Genomic DNA, 15,534 nt, shown 5'->3' with positions numbered 1-15,534 from the left:
GTGAATCATCCCAACAAGTTGGAGTCTTTTTTTTTTTTTTTTTTTTTTTTGAGTTCGTTTCATATCAGTTGAATTTTTTTTATATACATTAGGTTTGAATCGTTTGATGCATCAATTTCCATAAGGATGATTAAAATGTGTCTCATTATTAATGTATGCAAACTGTAATCTCGTGCATTAATTTGTAATACGACATCAGATTAAAGATTAACACACAGCGTACCTCTTATTTATAAAACCTGGTGCAATATTAAGCTTATACATATTACATCTCACTGAAAAAGATATTGGCTTAAAAACATTTCATAACTTCAGTTTCGTTCATGTATATTGATCTTTCTTTCATAACTGGAAGGAAAATCGTCAATGAACTGCAACAGATATGTGCCAAGTCTCCCCTGTTTATTCACTTAAACTAATTACTAAAGCCTTTGCTTAATAAAGTGGGGGACGGAATTTCTTCTTTGGTGGGGGAGGGAATTTCTTCTTTGGTGGTGGTGGTGGGAATAATTTCTTCATCTTTGGCGGTGGTGGAGATTTCCCCTTTGGTGGAGATTTCGGGTGCCCTGGTATTGTTACAACAATTGGTGGCGACTTAAACACCTTATAAACCACTGGCGCCGGAAGCGTATCGACTGTAGAAGGCATATCCTCTGGCGCATATGGTGGTGGAGGCATATGCTTTACTGGAGGCTTCTTTGGTGATTTCGGAGGCATATAATATGGTTTATGAGGTGGTGGTTTAGGCACATAGGTTGGCTTCTTTGGTGGTGGTGGTGTAGACACATATACTCCATGGTGTGAAGGTTTAGAATCCGCATCAGCAAGAAGTGGAAAACTCAAGGATGCTATTACTACAAGAAGAGCACCAGTAGTAAACAAGAGAGACGTTGAGTCTTTCATCCCTCCTTTGTTTCCCATTTCTAAATTTTTCTTGTGATTTTGAACATGCTTCTCTGCTCGTTTATATAGAGAGGAAAATACGTACGTTACTGGCTAAGTTCTTGTAGTAAGCCATAACTACCAGCTAACTGTATAAACTCGTACATTTCTAGTGGCTTAATTGAAGGGCCATTGCACATTGTCATATACCCTTGTGAGATGTAGGCCTGTCCTTTGAGTTACAGTTGGAACTATTTATTAGGGGCTGCTGATCTATTGCAAGCCATACCAAGCAAGTTGATGTCTTTTGTACATTAGAGTGCCATTACTAGTTACCCACAACTCTTTCAATCGTCCCGACAACTTAATGAATTTACTGTTGATATATTGTGAATTTTGATGGTGTGATTTTTTTTTTTTTTGACAGGATAGATCGCGCGGTTAAGAGACCCAACTTTACCACGAAAAATTGAAACAACCCCACTCCACTTACACCTACAAAAAGAAACTCGGCGAGACTTGTCGGCAGCGGAAAATCTTCCACGCCTGCAAACCTACTAGAAGGGTGTGTACCGCCGGCACGGTGGTCCCCAGCTCTGTTACTGTCTCCTATAGCAGTGGCTAAATCTAATATTGTCAAGCTGAAAGAATATATAACTGGGCAGTGACGGGAAGTTAATAAGGAGAATTTGCCAATTAGTCATCTTGAGAGGAGGAAATGCAAATTATATTGTTTATTAGAGGAGGATGATACACAAAATAATCCTTCTTTTAATTATTTTTTTGAGATATTTAAAAAAAATAATCGTCAGTTTAGTACCTTATTAGGATATATATAGGTAAATATGCAATCCATACATTAGGGGTGCAGATGATCAGAAACTATTCGAAAAATTATTAGCTTACCTTTTTGAATTTTGCCAAACACTTTGTTCACCAGTTGACTCGCGTTGACAGGTTAAAAATAGTCAAAACAATAAGCTCTCACTTTTTTCCATCTTTATCCATTTATGTTAAATTTCACTCTTCTTCCCCTTGCATATTGCTGCTTCCATAGCCACTATTATTATTTCCGCCGAAACATCACTTGGATTTAAAATAAGTAAAACCACCGTGAATAAAATTCTTTCAACAATGTATAATGGTTGACCAAAATAATAATAATCTACGATATAGTCAAAATAAATTTTAATCGATTTTTTTCAGCACAATTAACTTCATTGTTGTGCTGAAAAAAACTCTCTAGTTAAGCGTGTGACTATGAACGAATCCAGTTCCATGTTGATAAAAGCTTCTAATCCAAATCTCAAGTAAATTGGTGAAATCAGACCGATTGGATATTTAAAAAACAAAGAGATTGTTGGAGAATCACCCGATCAGTCCACTACAATAGTCAAATAGTCGTTGGTTAGTTACAGGCTCATGTTAGTAAACTGAAGCGTATGTTAGCAATCTGTTATTACAGCTGTGAATGTCGGTTGTACTCTGCTATAAAGAGAAGTGTGTGGTCCTTGTAACAATAATGAATTCTGAAATGAAAACTTGAGCAATTTTCTAACGATACAGAGCTTTTCACATGGTATCAGATACAAAAATACCATTAATGGAAACTTCAAAATCTTCAACCCCTTCGAATGATCATATTTCCCTTACCTTCAAACCTCCATCCAAACTATCAAACATCAATTTCATTATGTGGAAATCACATATCGAACCTCTATTACGCAATTACGACTTTTTTCATTTTGTTGATTGATCTTTTGAATGTCCAATGAAGTATGTTCGTCCAGATCCAACTTCATCAACAACTGCTGAAGAACATCACGACTTTGTTCAAAATCCTGCTTATCTGTATTGGATTAATCAAGATCAAGCGATTTTATCCTGGTTATTCTCTGCTTGTACTGAAGAAATCTACTCTCAAGTTGTTGATTGTACTTACTCTCATGAAGTCTGCACTCGTTTGGAGAATAATTATAATGTTACTACCAGATCTCGTCTTATGCATTTAAAAACTGATTTGATCAAACTCAAGAAAGGATCTGATTCTATGCATACTTACTTCAACAAGGCTCGATCAATTGCTTTTCAACTTTCTCAGATTGATCGTCCATTTTCAGATGTGGATCTTTTTTTCATATCCTTGAAGGACTACCTCAAGAATTCAATGCTTTCAAGGCTTCTGTTAACACTCAGCAATTAAAGAATGTAAATCCGATTACTCCATTTGATCTTCTAGGTCTTCTTCTCTCCGAAGAAACTCGTGTTCTTGCTGAATCACAAATAGATCTCAATACTGCTTCTGCAAATATTTCCCATCCACCACAACATAATTTTAGTTCATTTGAAACCTCTCATGTGAGCAATTTTTTAGGTAATTTTTCTTCTAATTTCTCGAATTCAAATTGGTCCTCTAATTCATCTCGTGGTGGTGGTTATCCTCGATCTAATTTTCTAAGAGGAGGTCAAAAATTTTCAAGAGGATGACGTTTCAATTCAGGAGGTAGATCTAATTTTGGAGGAAGATTTTCTTCTAATGGTAGATTTCAATCTGGAGGTCGTTCTAATGGAAGATTTGGTAGAGGTTCTTCAAATTTTTATCCTCATGTGAGGTATGATTATTATATTGAGTGTCAACTGTGTCGAAAACCTGGACATTCTGCTAATGAGTGTAGATATAGGTATTCTGGCACTAATTTCTCTACAACTCCAGGTTATAATGCATATTCTGATGATGAGTATTGTGAATATGATGATTTATGGATTTCTGAACCTGAGGCCTATGCAGTATACAATGAAGAATTTTCAACTCCTTCTACTTCTTGGGTACCAGACTCTGGTGCAACTCATCACATTACTTCAGATTTGTCAAATTTAAATCTTCATTTTGAGTATCAATGTTCAGATCAAGTTAAAGTTGGTAATGGCTCAGGTTTGCTTATAACTCATGCTGGCTCTTCTATTTTTCATTATAATGATACTAAGTTAGCTCTCTCTAATGTTCTTCATGTACCTAGTATCACTAAGAATCTGCTCTCTATGCTTCAATTTGCAAGGATAATAACTGTTATTTTTCCTTCTATCCTGATCATTTTTGTGTCAAGGATTTGGTTGCTCTTTTTTTTCCCTGCCCGAACCCAGCCTGTTGGACTGGCCCCACTGTCAGACCCAACACCGCTAAACCCACTATACAACTAATCTAAACCTTTACGGCGACGGGGATTGAACCCCTGACTTCCTCCTTATTGGAGTTGATGGGATACCACTGAGCTATGCTCTTGGACCCAAGGATTTGGTTACTCAGAAAGAAGTTCTCAATGAACCTGTTAAGAGTGGACTTTATGTCTTATCCTACTGAATCTCACTGGTCTGGAGTTAAGAGAATTTTACGCTATCTGCAGGGTAGCATATCTTTTGGTCTTCAATTCAAGAGGTCTAGCAGTTTGCAACTTCAGGTTTTTTCTGATGCAGATTGGGCTGGTGACCCAATTGAAAGACGCTCTACCAGTGGCATGGCCATCTTTATGGGTCCTAATATTATCTCCTGGTGTTCATGCAAACATAAAATTGTCTTTAATTCCAGTACAGAGGATGAATATCGTGTTGTTGCTGATGCTACATCTGAGCTTATTTGGGTACAATCTCTTATGAATGAGATGCATTTTTCTTCTCCCAGAATTCCAGTTCTCTGGTGTGATAATATGGGTGCTACTTATCTTACAACTAACCCATTTTTTCATAATCACATGAAGCTTATTGAGATTGCGTTTCACTTTTTCTGTGAATTGGTTGCCAGTAAGCAGTTATCTGTTCGTTATATCAGTACCCATGACCAGACTGCTGATATTCTCACCAAGGGATTGTATATACTACTAAGTTTGCTTTGTTGCGTTCCAAGCTTAGTGTCTCTTCCAAGACCCTGAACTTGCGGGGAGGTTATTGGGGAATCACCTGATCAGTCCACTACAATAGTCAAATAGTCGTTGGTTAGTTACACGCTCATGTTAGCAAACTATAACGTATGTTAGCAATCTGTTATTACAACTGTGAATGTCGGTTGTACTATGCTATAAAGAGAAGTATGTGGTCCTTGTAACAGTAATGAATTATGAAATGAAAACCTGAGCAATTGTCTAACACCACACAGCTCTTCACAGGGATCTTCTTAAAAATCATAAATCCTCTTCATTTTTGTTGTTCTTTATTAGTTATATTTGAAAATTAAATTAAATGAAATCTGAGAAATGATAAAAATCTAAAGTCCAAACTTTGACAAAATCATTAAATTTTGACCAAGTATACAAAAGAAAAAAAGAAGTAAATACCTGGGACTTGCGAGAGGAACCCAAAATCTTATCCGTTTCAAACTGTTCTACCTATTGGTCACCAAATTTTAATGGGCCGATGTTAGGACATAAAGCCAACCCAAATCACCCGATTTTGGTTAATTGGGTACCCATTGACATAGCGAAGAAACACGAGTTGCACAACTAACACAGAGTAATACTCGAACTAGATAGCAGTACTTCTTAGCTTAATTTTTATTATACAATTTACTTTTTTTGGTAAGCATTATACAAAATTTTTATTCATCCAATTATAGGACCCGGCAAACCCACTTATTTTTTTTCTTATTTCCAAAATATAAATGTTATATGTTAGCGTGACATATGTCTATCTCCAAGAAGAATTATTTTTAAAAAAGAAAAATTAATTATGGGTTTAACGTGAGCAGAATAGAATGATCCATGTATCTATATAACGTCTCACCAGGCCGCCTATCTAAATCTTCTATGCACTTGAGACTTTCAATAGAGAAGTAATTTCAACCTTTCAAATATTTAGGCATGACTTTTGCACCAATCCTAAAGTTTTGTGAATACACTACCTTGATGCTTAAATACATTGGAATATTTTGCCTTTATTCTGCTTTGGAATACAAAAATTCTTAGTATACCGCTCAAACAGACACTTTAAAAACTGCCCCCTCTCAAACCTCAACTTGATGGCCTCGCAAAACGGATCCCTGCAAATTCTCATGCCGTGGGGCCATTCTATATTAGTGCACGGTTTCTAGAGTGTTTATTTAAACGGTACGCATAGAACCACTATTTGCAATATATAACTAATGGTATGATTACAATTTACGAAGCATTGCAACTTTTTTGTCCTCAACTAGCCATATCTTAGAGTTGATCAAACATTAATAAAAAGTAATGAATATAGAATAAGTTTGTTGTCATGCAATCGCAGTAATTTCTACAGTTCAACTATCTGGCCTTTGATTCTAATATTTACATATGGGCCATACAGCATTTGCACCAATCCTAAGGTTTTGTGTTCATGGTCATGCAGCTAACAACTCTTTGATGCAGATGCACGGGTACATTTGGCCAGCTTTGCAAAAACTAATGGCATGATCATAAAGCATTACAAGTTCTTGTCCTCACCTAGCCATAACAAAGGGTTCAACGTTCAATCTTTAGCCAAAAGTAACTAATATAGACATGTGGGGATAATAAATAAATATTTATATCACCTCACGATATCAAATGCAAAGCTAAAGTTACTTAGCTTAGGTAGCTAGACAAATATGACACCACGAATTAGCGTTTTGTAACTATAAAATTAACTTTTAAAAGGTGCAAAACGACCCAATTTAGGGTTGTAATCAATAACATTCTCGAGTAGTGACCAACTGACCACCCCATGCACAGATGTTTCTCCATAATTTAATATTTTGAATCGAAAAGCAACGTAAAAAAGAAGAAACATGATATTACAAAGTATACGCAACCAACCCTACATATATAAAAATAAAGCTTATGAGCTATCATGTAACTAATGCATTCATACTCAATATATGATGCACGATTAATTAGCAAATATAAATCTACTTGAGTAAGAACTTCCGGCGCGCACTCTTCCGTTTTGATCTTGCGCAAACTTCGAACATTCTATTCTTTGTTATCACAAGTAATCATGATGAGTAATTCCAAATCCAAAGAGCAGGAGAGTAAATCACTAGCTGTAATATTCAGGTACGCTGATTGGATTGATGTTTTGTTAATGGTGCTGGGTACTATTGGAGCAGTAGGTGATGGCATGTCAACCAACTGGTTACTAGTTTTTGCTAGTCGTCTCATGAATAGCTTAGGGTATGGTAAGACAACGCAAAATAATGGAAATTTCATGACTGAAGTTGAAAAGGTAAGATGAAAGCCATATTCTACCTCTTTTTTTTTTTTCCTTCTTCAGATAATTTCCTGGCGAATTCTCATTATTTTGCTTTTGAGGTTTATAGGTCAGTTTGCACTTTGTTTATTTGGGATTAGCAGTTTTGGTGGTATGTTTTATGGGTAAGTATTCAGCATCCAATATACCTGTATAACTAGTTAGAATTCAAGTGTTTCTCATAGACTGATCATGTTCATTGAAATATATCTACAGAAGGATATTGTTGGAGCAGAACAAGTGAACGGCAAGTTCTTCGGATTCGGTATAAGTATCTAGAATCGATTCTTAGACAAGAAGTTGGATTTTTCGATTCACAAGAAGCAACCACTTCAGAGATTATTAACAGCATTTCAAAAGATACTTCTCTCACTCAAGAAGTTCTTAGTGAAAAGGTAAGAAGTTAAAAACTTTGAAATCCATTCACACAAGGGTCATAATTCTTGATCGACCGTTGTTTTACATGACCTGAAATAAAATCTTACTTTGGAATGGTAGATCCCATGCGAATGAAACACACCCAAAACCAAAAAAAACAAAACAAAACAAAAAAATTAAATGAGAGGACGGTTTTGGATTCTTCCTGAGGAACGGCCTGTCAAATATTTTTCTATATTTTTAAACCTCCAACACGTTAAATTAGTGTAGTGTGCGTACGTATTTATAATCGCCCAAGCATGGACATTACGGCTTTTCATTGAGAATTCTGACACATGCATGCATTGGTAGCTAAATAGTATTTATTATGCACGAGCCCATTTTCGCTTCCTACCCCCACTATTCAGTATACTCCCTTTTCACTGCAGATCCTGTAGAATGTAGATGATGATAAACTAAAGCGGTGTAGGTGTGTCTGTAGCTCATAATGGACTATTATTAATCAAAAAGAAAAAGAGAAAGCTAATTAGACCTAAAGTAGATCAAAAGAAAATGCGAAAGCTAAAGTAGTATTTATAGGTATATCAGTATCATACATTTCCACTAAAAATGTATAGACAATTTCCCTTTTTGAAAAGCTACAACTTATTCCTTGCCGTCTTTAAATTTTAGTGGGGAGGATCTTCAAATTATACTACCCCTTCCTGGAAAAGAATTATTATTGCGTTTTCAATTTGTTATTTTTAGGCTATAACTAAAAAGTGATAATACCTCATGGAGGTAGTATATTAGTTCGTAAAAATACGAGGAAAATAGCTAGACATAAATATACTTTGAGAGGAAACTGACCTGCTAGCCCTTACTTGGCTCATCCTATGGAGCAAGAGCCGGTTAAGAGCTCTCTCTTGGCCCTTACTAGTGTGCTTATTTTGTTTACTAAGTATTGAATGTAGTAATGCGACTAGTAATTACTGAGATGATGAGAAGCTAACAGTGTGCATGAACTTGATCTCACAAATAACAGGTGCCACTATTCTTGATGCATACATCGGCATTTATCTCTGGACTTGCATTCTCAATGTACTTCTCGTGGAGACTTGCCTTGTTAGCCTTTCCCTTAATAATCCTTCTCATTATTCCTGGAATCATATATGGGAAATACCTTCTTCATCTTTCTAAGAAATCACACAAAGAATACAGTAAAGCAAACATGATTGTAGAGCAAGCTTTAAGCTCAATCAAAACAGTCTATTCGTTCACGGCTGAAAAGAGGATTGTTGAGAGATATTCAATGATTCTTGATAAAACAGTGAAGCTTGGTATGAAACAAGGTATTGCAAAAGGTCTAGCTGTAGGCAGTACTGGTCTTTCGTTTACGATATGGGCTTTTCTTGCCTGGTATGGTAGTCATCTGGTAATGTGCAAAGGGGAGAGTGGAGGAAACATTTACGCTGCAGGAATCACTTTTGTCTTGAGCGGATTGTACGTGGTTTTCTAGCTATTTCATTTATGTGCATATTATAGTGTTATTTTAAGAGCATTTGTTGAGTAAGTGCATTTTTAATGAGAGATTGCAAAATGTCATGCAGATCTCTTGGGGTGGCGCTTCCTGATCTTAAGTATTTCACAGAAGCTTCAATTGCTGCAACTAGAATTTTCAAGAGGATCGACCGGGTTCCTATAATTGACGGAGAGGATATGAAGGGTATGGTATTAGATCAAGTGCATGGAGAAATTGAGTTCGAGCACGTGGAGTTCACATACCCGTCCCGGCCGGATTCAATTGTTCTCAGAGATTTCAATCTTAAGGTTCAGGCAGGCCAAACAGTTGCACTCGTGGGGGCAAGCGGGTGTGGGAAGTCAACTGCAATTGCATTGTTACAAAGATTTTATGATTCCGATTCCGGAGTAATAAAGATTGATGGCGCAGATATAAAAAAGCTACAACTGAAATGCATAAGGGGGAAAATGGGTCTTGTTAGTCAAGACCACGCATTGTTCGGAACATCGATAAAGGAGAACATCATGTTTGGGAAACCAGATGCAACCATGGATGAGATTATAGCTGCAACAATGGCAGCTAATGCTCATAACTTCATAAGGCAGTTACCAGAAGGATATGAAACTAAGGTTGGTGAACGTGGAGCTCTTTTATCCGGTGGGCAAAAGCAACGAATCGCCATTGCTAGAGCCATTATCAAGAACCCCTCAATTCTTCTCCTAGATGAAGCAACTAGTGCCTTAGACTCAGAATCTGAAGCACTAGTCCAAAATGCCCTCGATCAAGCCTCCATGGGCAGAACAACATTGGTACGTACGTTTTTTAACAATCACAGTTGCACCTTAGCTATATACTCTCACATTTTTGTACCTCATATCATCAGGTTGTTGCACACAAACTTTCAACTGTAAAAAATGCAGACCAAATTGCAGTTGTCAGCGGAGGTTGTATCATCGAAAACGGTTCTCACAGTGATCTCATTAGTAAGAAAAATGGGCATTATGCAAAACTAGCAAAATTACAAAGGCAATTTAGTGTGGATGATCACGAGATGGCGGTATCCGAGTTTGGTTCTTCACTTACTAGAAGTAGTGCAAACCGCTTAAGCTTAACAAGATCAAGTCCTGCTTCTTCCTGGTTCGCATCTCCATTAGCCTTTGACAACACATCCATCGTACCCTCTTATCCTCCTCCATCTTTTCAGCGGCTTTTATCTATGAATTCTCCTGAATGGAAACAAGGCCTAGTTGGCAGTCTCTCAGCGGTTGTTTTTGGAGCAGTGCAACCAGTATATGCGTTAACAATTGGTGGTATGATTGCTGCATTCTTTATTCAAAACCACGACGAGATGAAAGCTCGTATACGTACGTATACATTAATCTTCTCCTCCCTCACTGTCGTCTCCATCATTGTAAACCTCATCCAACACTATAATTTTGCGTATATGGGTGAACGCTTAACCAGAAGAATAAGATTGAGAATGTTAGAGAAGATCCTCACCTTTGAAGCTGCATGGTTCGACCAAGAGCAAAACTCAAGCGGGGTACTGTCTTCTCGTCTAAGCAATGAAGCTTCATTAGTTAAATCACTAGTGGCCGATCGGGTTTCTCTGTTACTCCAAACTTCTTCAGCTGTCATTATAGCCATGATTATGGGTCTAGTCGTAGCTTGGAAGCTCGCATTAGTCATGATTGCAGTTCAACCATTAACAATATTGTGCTTTTACACTCGCAAAGTTCTACTCTCGAGTATTTCCACGAATTTCGTCAAGGCACAGCATCAAAGTACTCAAATTGCTGTTGAAGCTGTGTACAATCACAGAGTTGTGACCTCCTTCGGGAGCGTTGGCAAAGTTCTCCAGATATTTGATGAAGCTCAAGAAGAGCCAAGAAAAGAAGCGACAAAAAAATCATGGTTTGCAGGTATAGGGATGGGTTCTGCATTATGTCTTACTTATATGTCATGGGCTTTGGATTTTTGGTACGGTGGAAAGCTAGTTGAGTCAGGTCAGATATCTTCTGGAGATGTTTTCAAGACCTTCTTCATATTGGTAAGCACCGGCAGGGTGATTGCCGAAGCTGGGAGCATGACGTCTGACTTAGCAAAGGGTGCGACTGCTGTTGCATCAGTGTTCGAGGTGCTAGACCGGCAGTCCTTGATTGAAGGACCTTGTCAGGTAGACGCGCACTTTTACTTCTCAGTCTGCGAAACCTTTTCCATAGTTGCAACTGCAAAAATGTAATAAATCTAATTTGTGGCAGGAAAATGATAGTACGAACTCGTCAAAGTTGGAGAGGATTTCTGGTGCAATAGAGATAAACAAAGTTGATTTCGCATACCCAAGTAGGCCTGAGTTTTTAGTGCTGCGTCAATTTTCTTTGAAGGTGAAGGCAGGTACAAGTATTGGTTTTGTAGGAAAAAGCGGGTGCGGTAAATCCACGATAATAGGAATGATCTTAAGATTTTACGATGTCGAGAGAGGAGTGATCAAGGTAGATGGAGTTGACTTGAGAGAACTTAACCTAGCATGGTACAGAGGACACACTGCACTGGTTAGTCAAGAACCTGGTATCTATTCAGGAACCATACGCGATAACATTGTATTTGGGAAGTTGGAGGCATCTGAAGCTGAGGTGGTTGAGGCTGCTAAAGCTGCCAATGCACACGACTTTATCTCGTAAGTTACTCACAATATGCAACGCACATTGTACTTGAAAATTACAATACATATTCGGTCCATTGGGAGCTTTCCTGACAGAATTATCTTTTTATGTTCAGAACTCTGAAGAACGGCTATGAAACTGAATGTGGAGACAGAGGAGTGCAACTATCAGGAGGGCAAAAACAGCGGATAGCCATAGCAAGAGCGATCATTCGAAACCCAACTATTTTGTTACTTGATGAAGCTACTAGTGCTCTTGATGTACAGTCAGAACAGGTTGTGCAAGAAGTGCTAGACCGAATAATGGTAGGGAGGACAACCATTATAGTGGCGCATCGGCTCAACACAGTCAAGAAACTTGATTCCATTGCCTTTGTTGGTGATGGTAGGGTGGTCGAGCGGGGTACATATCAAGAGCTGAAGAGTAAGCGAGGAGCTTTCTTTAACCTAGCCAGTCTTCAAAAATGAAATGTGTAAAAAGAACCGGTAATCTTACTTTAAATTTAGTAAAAAAAGACGGGTAAAAAGGGCCCAACCGGGTTCGAACCGGTGACCTCTTGATCTGCAGTCAAATGCTCTACCACTGAGCTATGGACCCTTGGTGGTTATACTGTTACAGGTTTTTGCATCTCTCCTCGTTAATTTTAAAAAACGTTCTCTGATGATTCCTCCCTTGGACAAATCCCGCCTAAAATCCTTTCACACACAGATCAATCCACGTGCACTCGTTATGCTAGGAAATGAGAATCAAGGAACCTCTTGCATGATCAAAACTTTCTCCTTCCGGTTTCCGTTGTATCTTTCGTGAAGAAATTATAACTATACTATGTTTGGAATATTTGAGGCATTTCGAATTATTGTTTTGAGTGCTAGTTGCACATTAGGAAATTGTTTTGAATGGTGGTTAATTAGTTGGTATTTGGGATTTGTAGTGGCTAATTAGTTTCGGAAGCTTGAGCACGACAATCTTCGTCTAAACCAAGGTCGTTCAAAGACTGCTTCAGTCAAAAAACCAGTTTTTTAGTTGTGAAATTAGAATTCTAAAGTTAGGGATGGTCTCGGGTAGGGAAGCAGAAAGAGAGAAAGCTCAGAGTAATTCTTGGTTGCAGAAAAATGTTATGTATTATATATATAGCAGGGTTGATAAATGGCATATAGCTGGAGAAACTTTAAAATGGTGAAGAGTATACCAATATAACATTGAGAGGATGAACTAAAAAGAAGCAGTTTAAGCACATAATTGGTGCAGCAAAAATTCTGCACACACACACCAATCATCATCTAATTTTTAGAAGACATTCGTTTTAATTTCAAATGGTACACAATTAAGTTTGCACCTAACTAACTCAATATAGTGGTAACAAGCATGTTCAGATTTAGTAGTATCAGGCATTAATACCAGTAGGACTTGATAAAATAACTAGTTCAAATTCAATCCTAGTTATAATGAAAACATATTTGAAGATGAAATTGAATCTTGATGAGATAGTGATATAGAAATTGAACACAAGAGATTAAATCTGAAGTAATATAAAGATGAAATTAGAGATTACCATAATATATTCGATTTAAGCAGTTAGGTAGAAGAATCAAGTTCCAATCGTAAACCAATGAAGAAAACAAGAATCTCCAGGAGCTTAAGTGAGTAAACCTAATTCCAAATCTAAGATAATTGCTTAATCTTGTTCGTTAATGTAGCAAGTGAAGCATCAAGATCAAATCCTAATTCACACCAAGAACCATCGGTAACAACAACTTTATTCGAACTCCATGAATCTTCAAGCCAAACTCCACAACTCTATGAGTTTTAATTGTATCATAAATTTGATGAAAAACAACAGAAGAAGAAGAAGATGAATTAAATAAATTTAGGGTTGATTAGTGGAAGAAGGATCGATATCATGATAATTTCAATTTTCAGATTTGATACCAATGCCATACTAGATTTAGATTGAATTTATACTGACAGTTTGAATCAATATTGATTATAAGAAAAGATAGTTTTTTTACAAGACAGAGATCAGATTTCTAAGAATATATAGGTACCTTCTCTCGACTCAATTCTCTCTTACACTCACTCGTTTTGTTAGAACATACAATATACTCACACCTTTCACACACTCACCATCACACATTCTCTCTCTCCATCCATGCTATCATTGTTAACCATTATTCTATGTACTCTCACACGTTTTGTTAATGGGGGTGGATTAATTCCATTATAATACTAAGAAATACATGTTGAGTAATCAAATTAAGAGTATGAATACGAAACTGAGCCATGCCACATTATCTGATCAAGTACATCAATTTGCTGATCGTCCCATAGTTGTTCCCAATAAACACTACCAAATTCTCCTTCTCCAAGCTTATTATCATAATTAAATTTTTTTGTAATTAAAAGTAATCACTTCAAAGCAAATATATCCACCTTAAAACTGTTTTTTTTTTTACCATTTCTTTCCGATTTGGTATACTTTTTCCATAACACATCTAGCTTAGCAAATGAAGCCATCCCTTACTGATTGATTCAAACCTGATTTTCCTATCTTTTCCGGATTTGGTATACTTTTAATGCTTCTGGATATAACTAAAAGCATTGATAACTGAACAGATGTTTAAGGTTTTCTTCTTCTGAATCTTATTTCCTTGTACTTTAAAATTTACTGCATGTTTTTCCGATGTCTTATGCTGCCTTTTTGGGTAAAAAAACCCCCCTAGTGTTTTGGGTTCTCTTTCATCTGCTATAACTATAATAACATATCCTTGTTTCACTAGTACTGTTATAAATAGGAGGCCTTGTACTTTTTTATATTCAGATACAGATAGTATCATCTTAACAAAATTCAGTGGAGACCAAGGTGACTTTTCTAGTTTATTTTATCATGAATTATTTATCTACTTTCTTTCAAGTAGGATCTTAAATATTATGTAAATAGTTGTAAACTTCCAAAACACATCTTTTTACCTCTAATATTTACTTTGTTTAAAGTAATGCTCGGATGTTTAGTGATATTTTGCGTACTTGTTCTTTTCAGTGACACATGGAGGAAGGTGATATATAATGGTTCACTTGAACTTGGTCGGCATGGTTGTCCTCTTCTAAAGTAATGATTGAATTTTTAGCCACTTAAATCCTTTATTTCAAATTTTTAGACAATTTTTTTCATCTCGGTTAGTGATGTATTACATATTTTTCCTTTTTTTTGGTGCACCTGTTGTGCTCATCGTTATCCTCATAGTTTAAAACAATGTCCTCATTTTTGACCATGCCATAAAAAAAAAAGTGTTACTGTACAAGATATTAAGTGATGATCTAACTCTCAAGAATTATTATACAACACATTGATTATATACTTAGACAATTATCTCTTATTTCACAGTTTCTGATATATGTTGCGTCTAATTTTGTTTTTGTCAGTGACACTGATGAAATGGAGGGTGGTGGCAGTATGGAAGGTGGTAGCAGCAGGGGTTGTACTCAAGTTGATCGTCTTGGTGATTCTAGCCATCCTCATGGTTTTCCTTTTTAGTTTCTCCACTCCATCCCTCGAGCAACCGAGATATTATCAAACCCTCGAGCCATTTAAATATATAAAAGATGAGAATGTGTATGTTAAGGAGGTTGATAGATGGAATAAAGATACGGAATCTGAAGATACTCATAATGATGCTAGCTAAGACCATATCTACACCTGTAACAACTTCAAGCGTAATTACTGCAGAGGAACTACTTTGGTATGAGTCAATATATGAGGACGTGAAGGAAGCGTCGCAGTGTTCACAAGACGCAAAAGATGTGTTTCTGATTATCTTTGATGGATATCACAGGAAAACAACAAAGTTAAAATTGGAGGTTATGGGACCGTGTTATGGT

At 36.8% G+C, this 15,534-nt stretch overlaps 2 protein-coding genes and 1 non-coding gene across 3 annotated transcripts; 1 reads left to right on the top strand and 2 right to left on the bottom strand.

Moving 5' to 3' along the window:
* Window positions 1-435: 435 nt before the first annotated feature.
* LOC113352031 (extensin-1-like) lies at window positions 436-921 on the bottom strand. The gene has a single exon (XM_026595915.1). It carries the CDS (start codon window positions 919-921, stop codon window positions 436-438), a length of 486 nt encoding a protein of 161 aa, XP_026451700.1.
* A 5,823-nt stretch (window positions 922-6,744) lies between these two features.
* Window positions 6,745-12,338, top strand: LOC113349218 (putative ABC transporter B family member 8). Its single transcript, XM_026593149.1, has 8 exons — window positions 6,745-7,092; window positions 7,187-7,241; window positions 7,333-7,511; window positions 8,519-8,976; window positions 9,084-9,804; window positions 9,879-11,171; window positions 11,257-11,672; window positions 11,774-12,338. Exons 1-8 carry the CDS (start codon window positions 6,865-6,867, stop codon window positions 12,123-12,125), a joined length of 3,702 nt encoding a protein of 1,233 aa, XP_026448934.1. The 5' UTR covers window positions 6,745-6,864; the 3' UTR covers window positions 12,126-12,338.
* On the bottom strand, window positions 12,184-12,255 carry TRNAC-GCA. Its single transcript has one exon. It is a non-coding gene; the product is annotated as a tRNA-Cys (tRNA).
* Window positions 12,339-15,534: the final 3,196 nt, after the last annotated feature.

The sequence above is a fragment of the Papaver somniferum genome, chromosome 2, assembly GCF_003573695.1.
Source record: "Papaver somniferum cultivar HN1 chromosome 2, ASM357369v1, whole genome shotgun sequence".
In the NCBI taxonomy this organism is placed as follows: domain Eukaryota; kingdom Viridiplantae; phylum Streptophyta; class Magnoliopsida; order Ranunculales; family Papaveraceae; genus Papaver; species Papaver somniferum.
This window is presented reverse-complemented; position numbering and strand designations above follow the sequence as displayed.

Bases quoted from the DNA above. Each gene is read 5' to 3' on its own strand.
- LOC113349218 (XM_026593149.1), top strand. From the start codon at position 6,865: ATGATGAGTAATTCCAAATCCAAAGAGCAGGAGAGTAAATCACTAGCT. The intron at 7,512-8,518 runs GTAAGAAGTTAA...CACAAATAACAG, and splicing joins AAGAAGTTCTTAGTGAAAAG to GTGCCACTATTCTTGATGCA. The intron at 11,673-11,773 runs GTAAGTTACTCA...TTTTATGTTCAG, and splicing joins AATGCACACGACTTTATCTC to AACTCTGAAGAACGGCTATG.
- LOC113352031 (XM_026595915.1), bottom strand. From the start codon at position 921: ATGGGAAACAAAGGAGGGATGAAAGACTCAACGTCTCTCTTGTTTACT.